General features: G+C 34.3%; 1 protein-coding gene across 3 annotated transcripts; it reads left to right on the forward strand.

Moving 5' to 3' along the window:
* The first annotated feature begins 376 nt into the window (after nt 1-376).
* LOC106077644 (dihydroorotate dehydrogenase (quinone), mitochondrial-like) lies at nt 377-9,734 on the forward strand. Of its 3 annotated transcripts, none has more exons than XM_056035177.1 (10): nt 377-535; nt 1,411-1,620; nt 2,245-2,444; nt 2,557-2,633; nt 3,125-3,265; nt 4,246-4,433; nt 5,588-5,707; nt 6,203-6,356; nt 7,324-7,483; nt 9,168-9,734. In XM_056035177.1, the coding sequence occupies exons 1-10, from the start codon at nt 503-505 to the stop codon at nt 9,244-9,246; spliced, it is 1,362 nt and encodes a 453-aa protein (XP_055891152.1). In that variant the 5' UTR covers nt 377-502; the 3' UTR covers nt 9,247-9,734. The 3 variants fall into 3 exon arrangements, with proteins under 3 accessions (XP_055891152.1, XP_055891154.1, XP_055891153.1); XM_056035178.1 differs by lacking the exon at nt 377-535 and adding an exon at nt 1,133-1,237; XM_056035179.1 differs by lacking the exon at nt 3,125-3,265 and having other exon boundaries at nt 390-535.
* The last annotated feature ends 603 nt before the right edge of the window (nt 9,735-10,337 follow it).

The following is a 10,337-nucleotide window of genomic DNA, read 5'->3' on the forward strand; positions in this document are numbered from 1 at the left end:
CCCAGAAAATGTTTTTTATTATTTATACGAGCAGGCATATTCTTTTTTTTTTTCTCGGGGTAGTGCCCCACCTATAATCGTTCAATGCTTGTAATCGATCAATGCGCCACTTTTATGCACATGCGTCACAATTTGGCCACCCTTACTTTGGGAAATGGCCCAAATGAACGGAGGGATAAGGGAATGGACTCTGGAATTCGCACCTTAGACTTAAATTGTAAACTACTGGTGACAGTCCAAAGAGCAGACAGCAAGACCAGATTAAGTCATGTGACATGTGCCCCATTCATGTTTTTCATTGGTTGTTCAATCATTAAAGCGTAAACAGAACGCTAGCAGACAAAATAAAAACCTAGTTCAAGGTTTTCAACCTAGATCTCCATAAGAACATAGATTTTTTTTTCACAAGTGGCTAAACGCAGTTGGCTATTGACTGTGAGCCGTAGCAAGGTATTGACATTGAATTACATAACAGGTTGAGTTATTTCGCTGTTCACTCAGGATGAATGCAGCTGCAAATGGTTCAAAATTTTGGGTAAGAATAACTTTAAATGGGGTTATTACTAACGTTTAGATCTACACGATTAAATTGTTTTTTATGCTTTTTGGCTTGACAATTGAATATCATTCTTAATTTTAAAAAATAATTCGAGTCTAGAATCTAGAGTCTAGATTTAGTAGATCTACATCTAGACCTAGAATCTAGATTAGATCTAATTTTATTCTAATCACTAATCTGAATAACCTAATGGCTACTGCTATTCTATTAGTACGGCGTACGTGAGTTTTGTAAAGTTTGTCAACATTCTTTTTTTAGCACCTGTTAACCTTTAGACTTGTAAACTTTGTTATCTAAAAAATAAAACGTAGAGTTACTTCAAAAGAAAAAAAAAGATTAATTAGATCTATCTATATACAAAAGCAAACTATGTTGGTGAACTTTGTCAAATGCCTTCTATTCTTCTAAAGAATCTCTTTTTTAAAATCATCATGTTACTAGACTAGACTAGTTAGAATCAGTTAGATCTAAGTTTTACATGACCTATACCTACTATTACCTAGTATAGATCTAGTCCTAGTATACCTATACTATGCCTATACTATAGATATTTCCTAAATCCATGTTGGTATGGAGTGAGGACATTATGTTTAAGTCTAAGGGATTTATGATGTGGCTACATATTAGAATCTATGTGATCTGGTCTTTTACATGTGATACTGGTCTGTAGTTTCCCAGGTTAGACTTTTCTCCTTTTTTATATATAGGGCCCTTAGGGGTGTGTCACTACCTGACAGTCTGCTGTATGCTATTTAGCCTTAAAAGCATTAGACAAAAGTACTAGCCCATAATAACTAACATTTAAATTAGATAATAGTATTGAAATGTTATAGATTTTCTTTTGCTTTTAGGTTCAGCTGAAGGAAGCTGCTGTTATTGTCAATGGAGGAATTATTTTATTCGGTGGCATCAACTTGTACAGAGGCAATGAAAAGTTCTATGAAGAAATTGCTATGCCTTTGCTTCGGATATTTAGCCCAGAGACCGCACATAACATCAGCTTAAAACTAATCAAATGTAAATTAGTACCAAAGCCTCAGACTCCAGATCCACCATCTCTGGTATTGATTTTTTTTTTCCATAGAATGTTTAAAACTTGATTGCCTGTTTATGTTGTGGAGCAACTGGGGGAGGGTACTAGGCTTTTGAAGTGATAAAAATAAATCAAAGTGAAAGCAATGTTCCCATTTCTGTCCAGATTTTATGGTAAAGTAAAGAAAAGTGGTATTGTGCTGACCACATGACACCCTAGCCCAGCGGTTCTCAACCTTTTAAGCTCGGCGACCCCTTTTTACAAAAAAAAAACACTCTGCCGCGACCCCCCACACGCACACACACGCACATACAGCAATAGAAGAGTATAGACAATACCAATCCATATTTTCGATGGTCTTAGGCGACCCCTGGCAAATGGTCAATCGACCCCCAAGGGGGTCACGACCCACAGGTTGAGAACCCCTGCTCTACAGAAACAAGGGAACATAAACAACCTCATGAATAACTAGAATTCAAAGGGAAACTTCAATATATTTATGTATACTAACTGAATATAATTTTTTTTTTTTTCTAATATTCACAATCTTAATTGATTTGAATCTATCAATGAAGTTTTAGAAACAAAAAAAAGAATATTTGTATGCAAAATTAAAATCTTTAAAAAGGGTAATTGAACTTTCAAATAACAGAAAACACAAGTATGGGGCAGAACATTTCCAAGTATGATTGGACTGGCTGCTGGCTATGACAAGCAAGGTGAAGCAGTTGATGGCTTGTTCAAAATGGGGTTTGGTTTTGTTGAAGTAGGAAGTGTCACGCCTGAACCCCAGCCAGGTAATCCTAAGCCTCGTGTATTTCGACTTACAGAGGATAAGGCTGTTATAAACAGGTATATAAAACTTGAAGCCTCGCTAAGATTTCAATCTCTTACTTTGTTTAAAGTTTTGTTACAATAATTGGTTTTTGAAGTTGATGAAAATAGATTTGTGTTTTATATCTAGATATGGTTTTAACAGTGAAGGACATGATGCTGTATATAACCGGCTCTATGCAAGGAATGTTGAGCAGACTCCAACAGGTATGGGACTTAACATTGTAGTCTCATCAACGTATCATCTCATTGTTAGTTTTTGTGACCATTTCTCCCTAGTAGTAGGTTTAAAAATCAAAATAAGTTTTGGCAAATATTATGCTGGTCAGACCTACTCGTATTCATAAACTGGTGTATGGATCTCAGACTGGCGGATTACTAATAGTAGGGATATACATATACATGTAAATCAATCTGAAATGGTCTAGGAACATTGTATTATCAGCCTCCTTCAGTCATAAAAAGACATTCCCATCCACATATAATGGGGTTGGCATTTGCTAATAAAAAATTTACTAGATTTTTAAATGGTTCGGCTAAATGATGTTGTTTTTTAAGTAATGGTCAATAGAAAATATACTTTCATGGCTTTGCAAAATATTTGTGAAACACACAAATCCATTTTTACATGCATACATGTTTGACCATGCCATCATGCCTGTGTCGTGCTCTATATTGAGTGCACTATTGGGTCTTAGGTTACCCACAGACTTACCTCGGGGAAGAGAGAAACATGCTGAACATTGGGTTTTGGACACCAGTGGAAGACAACTCTAGTAAGTTGTTAGAACGTCAGTGGATAAAAGTGGTCAAAGGAAATAAACACTTTAAGAGGAAAGGTAAATGAATAAGGGTTGTTACATTGTTTTCATCTTCTGACCAAAATCTACACTTATAAAACATTGGTAGTATCAACTTTGTAACAGGCTGAATGTGGAATGCTGGGTTCATGTGTCCATTTAACACATGACGAACATGAATAGTATACAAATACTTGAGTCTTATCTTCAGTAGACAAATATGATGTTTATTTAATAATAATAATGCACTGCAACTTCTTGGTCGTTACATCAAGATATCCAATATGAAACATAATAACATCCTCATAACAGCAGTGTCAAATATTCAAGTTAATTAGAATCAAACTTTACTACTAAAATACGTCCGCATCACAGCGGGTAACAATAGACTTCAATAATATATATCCAGTTCTAAGTATAGAAAAATAACTGTTAGAAATACGTGTACTGTCTGTACGGACTTTAAGTTACCACTTTCATCTCTATTCAAGTTACTACGGTCTTCAAGTGCTTTCTGTGTTCGACTGACTAAAAAGATACTATTGAATAAAAGTCAATTTAGTCATTCTTACTTCCCCTTTCTATATCAGATGTTTCACGTGTCTTTCACCCTCATGACCAGATGTGAACATATAACTGGCAATGTCAACTGAGACTGTGACAAACTTACCAGGCTCATTCCAATACTGACAAATAGAAAAAAAAAACAACTATGGATTAAATTTTGATTTGTCTTAATCTTTAAATTTTTACTTAGATTAAGAAATTTTTAAAAATCCGGTTTATTTTGCAAATAAAAATGGACATTTTAGTTCTTAATCCTTTTTATTTTGCATTCTGAATTTTATTCAGACTACTAGGTGTACATACAAAATTAATTAAACATCTTGGAGACACAAGGGGCTTTTTTTTTTTGTTGGGTGCCAGGGAGGACAGAAATCAATGATTTTTACTTTGTTCTTAAATTTTAATTTAATTTAATAGTAAAATACAAAATTTATTGTTTTAATATTTTCAAGATAATGGTGTGTTGGGTGTGAACCTTGGCAAAAATAAACAAACTGAGAATGCTGTTGAAGATTACGTGAAAGGTGTTAAAAAGTTTGGTCCCATTGCTGATTACCTTGTGATTAATGTGTCCAGTCCCAATACTCCTGGACTCCGAGACATGCAGAGACAAGAGGAGCTGTCCAGGCTGTTAGAGAAGGTACTACATAGATAAACAAACACAGTCATTGCATGTCACTATGTTCTAAGCCTACTTTCTTTTTAGAGCATCAGAGCATGGAAAATAGAGTTTACCATTTCTGTTGCTTAAATGTATTCAAGATTATGACATTTAAATAATTTTAAAAAAATCTAGCCTAGCTACTATGAAACCCAAATCATTAAACTCAGCAGATTGCTCTTTAGTGCTTATTCATCATCATCAAAACTCTGTTTGAAGGTTTTAGTGACTCAAATTCTTTCCTGCTTAATCCCTGGACAGAAACCCTGCCGTTGTGCATAATGCATGCATATCACCATGCAGGTTAAGATTTAGTGGCTTCCCAGATATGTCAAGACAGAGTTTAGCTAGTCTGTGGCAGTCAAAAAGAACATTAGATACAGTTTCCTCTTCCTATCCGCAGGAGGGGCACCATGAGTTAAGTTTTTGCTGAACCATGTGAAATATGAATGAGCCCATACTGCACTGTACATAGCTTAAGCAGCCTTCCAGGTGGCCTCATGTGCTCCTAGGCTCCAGAGGATTTTTGGGACTCGACCCAGCGTTTAGACCATTTTTCTATTTATTTCACTTACTAGTGATGATGATTAAAACTAATCAATTGGTTTTCTGTACTCTGTTCACTTTCTGCTGATGAATGGTTTAAAATATTTTTCAAAAACATACAGACAATATTAGTATTGTGAATAATGTTATTTTGTATAATAATAATGGCAATGTCTTTGATTCTGAAGATTAAGGATGATTGCAGTGTTTCACATGACTACGCAAACCCAGTTGCGACCTGCATATTTTTCTGCATCTCATGCAGACAAAAATGTCTGCCAGTGGTCTTTTAAATTTTTCTTTTCATCTTCCGCGTCTGTCTTCGATAAATTGGGTCTCAACTGTGTGAAAGCTCTCCAACTGTTTCTTTCAGAGGCCATCTGCTGCCAGCTACTTTCCTCTATGCCAGTGAGGGAAAAATGGCGCCTGAGTTGAACTTTATAGCACTTACAGGGGGGAACCTCTGTTATGCAGCCCTCCTTAAAGCTAACCAAAGAAGATGACATGCGGTCGTCTCCCATGTGAGATAATGTGTCTGTATGATAGTTGTTAAATATTCAATACAGAATTTAAATTTTGCCTTTCAGGTTGTTGAAGAAAGAAACAAGCTGACCTTTAACCCCAAACCCCCCCTTTTGATCAAAATTGCGCCAGACCTGAGTGAAGAAGAAAAAAAAGACATTGCTGATGTCATTACAAGACCAAAGGTATAAAACAAAATGCTTGGAGTACAAGAAATAGTTAAGAGTCTTATGTATTTTTTTTGGTGTGTTGGTTATTTTTATTTAAAATCTATCTCTGATTTTATTTATTCCTAAAATAATGAAAGGTACTTATCATTAACTTTTTAAAACAAATATTTGTACCAATACAAAATGTTGGCTGTGTTAGTGTAATATTGCAGTTACTATTTAAATACAACCTTCATTGTGCTGTATTGTGTATCATTTCTTGTCTTACTTTAAGTCTTTTAAAGATCTTATTAAAAACTCAATATAGATTTCTTAAAATTCTACTTTTATCACACAACAAAATATATTTTAACATAAATCTTGACTATGAATTGATACATTTGTTCAATCACAATATTTGTTAATTGTATGTTAATTTCTGAGCTTTGTAAATATGTAGCCTAATATTTCATTACTGAAGCACATAACACCATGTTGGAAGCTTCAATATTCTATCAAATGTTACTACAGAGTCATGTTGATGGTCTCATAGTCAGTAACACCACAGTAGCCAGGCCAGACTCACTGGTCAGTAAAAACAAAGAGGAAGTTGGAGGATTGAGTGGGGCTCCCCTAAAAGATAAGTCCTTGGAGACTATTAGAGACATGTACAGACTTACTAATGGTGAGTACTATTGTTTTTGTTGACTTTCAAAATATGAATAGTGACACTGGCAGACTTAAACCGAAGAAGAGAGATTGGGAGATTTATTATTCTGGTACCAAAATGTTTTCAAGTGGCTCAAATATTTGTTTTTCTGGTATAACTAAGTAGAAGTAACTTATCCAAATTATTTTCATATTGTCTATTTTATTTCAACTCTACCATTGGCTGGCACTTAATACCTGAGTACTGTCTGGCTTAGAAGGTTTTACACTTTTTTTTTTTTTTTTTTTTTTAATTTCCAGATTACTATGTGTAAATCTCTGATCATATCTAGATTTACGTCCTATGTTTTTTCACATGAACATTTCTACCACTTAGACCTAAATATTACACATAGCCACTATACACAAGTATTTTCTTATACTTACTGTTACATCTTGTTATGTGATGAGGCTCTCATTTGTAATACATTAACACCAAATGTCAAAAATAATATATAAATAATATAAATATAAATAATTTAATCTTAATTTAATCATTAACACTGTAAAACGCTATTTTGTTTATGTTCCTCCATTTTGGTTCTCTCATTTCCCTTCTTTCAACACCCATTCGTACCATTCCACATTCACACTAAGATGCACATTTAACAGTTACACATATAATACCTTTGTTAAATTAATGGAAAAACATAGTCTTTAAATATAGTTTTCATTTCCGAACTGAAAACATTTTTCTACATTATTTTTATGAGTATGGCAATGGCCTGTGCGATTCAAAATTCTTTTTATGACTTGTTTTTATTACACCTCTTAGAAATACATTTTTTGTTAGAAATTTCTCTCGAGTAGATTATTGAAACCATCAAATTTGAAGTATAAACTCTGAACACTTTAGTGTTTGTGAGATATGTTGGTGATCTTTTGTTTTGTTTTCTTTGTTTAATTGTCTCGATCCATTTTTTTTTTTTGTTTGTTGATGAAAGGTCAAGTGCCTATTGTGGGTGTTGGTGGTATCAGTAATGGCCAAGATGCATATTCTAAGGTGAAGGCCGGTGCAAGTTTGATACAACTCTACACAGCATTAATCTATCAAGGTCCACCAGTCATTTCCAAAATAAAAAGAGAATTGGATGATCTGTTAAGGTAATAGTTTTAGAATCTATTTCTTCTTCTTCTAGCCAGATTTTTGCTGCTGAGCTGTCAGCTCTTTTGCAGACTGTGCCAAGGAAAAATAGTGAGCTGTTTTTAATGTATTTAAAATGGTACAAGTAGAAAGTGAACCACAAAATATGTATTTGCATTTAAATAGCTGATAGCTAGATTTTTCTTTTTAGACTTTGAGGCTTTATTGTCCATAAGATAGGTCCTGCTTAGCTGTGTTTAGGATAGATCCTGCCTAACTGTCCATGGGATAAATCTTTCTAGTTGGCAAGTCTTTCTTTACTATCAATGCTTATATGCTAATAAAAACAGTGCTGTAAAGCACCAAGGATATAAATAAAAAGAAATTACATTCTTATTTATCATATGCTTATCATGCACGCTTAACCTTTTGAACCCGCCAGCAACTGGATGTATTAACTTCCTCCCCCGCAAAGAACAATCTACAATTTTCCAATTAAGAACAGGACACACACCTCTATTAAATTACCATCTGAACAAAATACCCTCCCCACAACTCCCCCTTTGCAGACACTGCGCCCACCCTTATGAAACCGTAAACCATATCCTCTTTGAATGCCCCTTCCTAATTCACCTTAGGCAGACTCTACTTCCACTACAGCCCAACATAACCAACACCCTGTATGGCAGTGCTGAATAACTGAAGAAAACAGCATACTTTTTTTCCTTGGCACAGTCTGCAAAAGAGCTCAGCAGCAATAAAGCTGGCTAGAAGAAGAAGAAGAACCCGCCAGCCCGATTTATCAGTCTGCGCGTAAAAAAATCCACGCCCTGCTAGCCCGATATATATCGATCTTTGCACCTTACCTTAAACGAAATGTCCGTAATTAAAAATGGAAAGAACAAAAAAAAAAAACATGTCACATAGGACTATTCGACTTATGGTAAATGAGAATAATCTCGCACCCATGAGTTTTGTATTTTTAAATGGTAAATTGATTTACAAAATGAAAAGACACTCTATTGATTCAGGTACTCGTAGTCTAATCCAAAATAAATAAACTTTGCATGAAGCAGGGAACTATATCCTCAATGATTCTAAGAAACGAATTAAATCTAGAAAATGATTACAATGATACTAATGATAGTGAAATGGAGATTGACTTGAGGGTCATCTAGATAAAATCGATACAGTTACAGTAAATGAAGACACTAGATCTACATCTATACTAGCACCAGGTCCATCTAAGGAATGACGGGTCTACATGCTGAGAAGACTGGCATACCAAGATATAGTATAGGAGATGAAGATACTATTACATTTCTCTCGAAATAAAATAGTTCATTTAAAAGTTTTAATACCAGTAGTTTGTTTTTGAGCATGCTTGTGTAAAATGTAATTTTTCCCCAGGAGCCTAGGGGAATAGGAAACTAAGGGCAAGGAATTGCTAGGGTCCAAAGGGTTAACTTTGCATTGACATTATAAGCTCAAGACCATTGTCTTTTTAAATAAAGTCTTTATTGAGAAACTTAAAGAATTAATAATTAATTAGAAATAGAAGTAGTACTTTTAATTTTTTTTTTTTTTTTAAAGGCATGTTAATTTTTCCCTACAAGTGTGATACTTTTCATTTATTAATGTTTCTGTTGTTGAGTGAACTGGAATAGTACCTTAAATAAGTCAATTTTTTTGTCTTTTCTGCAGGAATGATGGTTACAGTCACATATCAGAAGCTGTAGGTGCTGACTTCAAAGCAAGTCTGCAGACCAAAAACAAGCAATAAATTTCAAAATTGCTATCTTGTGAATCATTGGTTAAAGCTTTTTGGTGAAATGCCTTCATCATTGAAGTGAAGGCTGGCATTATAACATAAAAGTTTGAGATATATTTTCAGCCTATAGATCTACTTTCTGTAATTTTAGCAGTTAAGAAAAATGTTTATATGACATGGTAGTTAATACTTTCTCAAACACCAGCAATAATTATATTTGTGAGGATTAATTCAGGTCACCTGGCTGTAAGCTGTTGTAATTGTTGTTACATTATTTTGAATTTACAAGAGAAATAGTGAGTCCTTGTAATCACAACAAATTTCCATAAGGATCAATAAAGCAGTCTTAGTCTTAGCCTAATGGTAATTTAACTAACTTGACTGTATCCCATGATTATTAACTTTCAATGATGTCTGGTTTGTTTATTGTGTAAATACAAAGCAATAGTTTTTATGTACATAGTGATTAATAAATGAAGTGGTTTTTTTTAATAACTAGATCTGTGTTATAATTCAAGTTTGTTGGTTTTAGTTCATGTTTATCAATATTATGATATGAGACAGGTCCAAGTTCAGTAGATGTAATTGTAAAGGTTCTATGTGCGTTGACGTAGTAGTATTATAATATTACACATGAGGCTGGTCACTATTAGTGTGTCGCGAATGCGTAGACTGCTGGGTTCGTGCTTCCTGGAGTCACACTTGACACGTGACAGACACAGACATTACAGATTGACTCAAGTTCTCTTTGGCAGACAAATATAATGTTTATTTAATGACGATAATAACCATACTGCACCTTATTGGCAGTTACATCAAGACTTCCAATGTGAAACATAATTACATCCGCATAACAGCGGTATTGAATATCCAAGAGGATTAGTTACAGAATAAACCACAAGTAACGTCCGCATCACAGCGGGTAACAATAATACTTCAATAATACATCTCCAACTCTCAGTGTAGAGAAAAACTAATAGAAATATACGTAGTGTTCACTGGCTTCAACTGCCCTAAAGATACTGCTAAACTCAGAGTTACAACTCAACTCTCAAAGTTGCTACTACTAAGATAATATTTTACTTCCTCGTCCAGAGGATAAC

Source organism: Biomphalaria glabrata, chromosome 7 (genome assembly GCF_947242115.1).
Source record: "Biomphalaria glabrata chromosome 7, xgBioGlab47.1, whole genome shotgun sequence".
NCBI lineage: Eukaryota > Metazoa > Mollusca > Gastropoda > Planorbidae > Biomphalaria > Biomphalaria glabrata.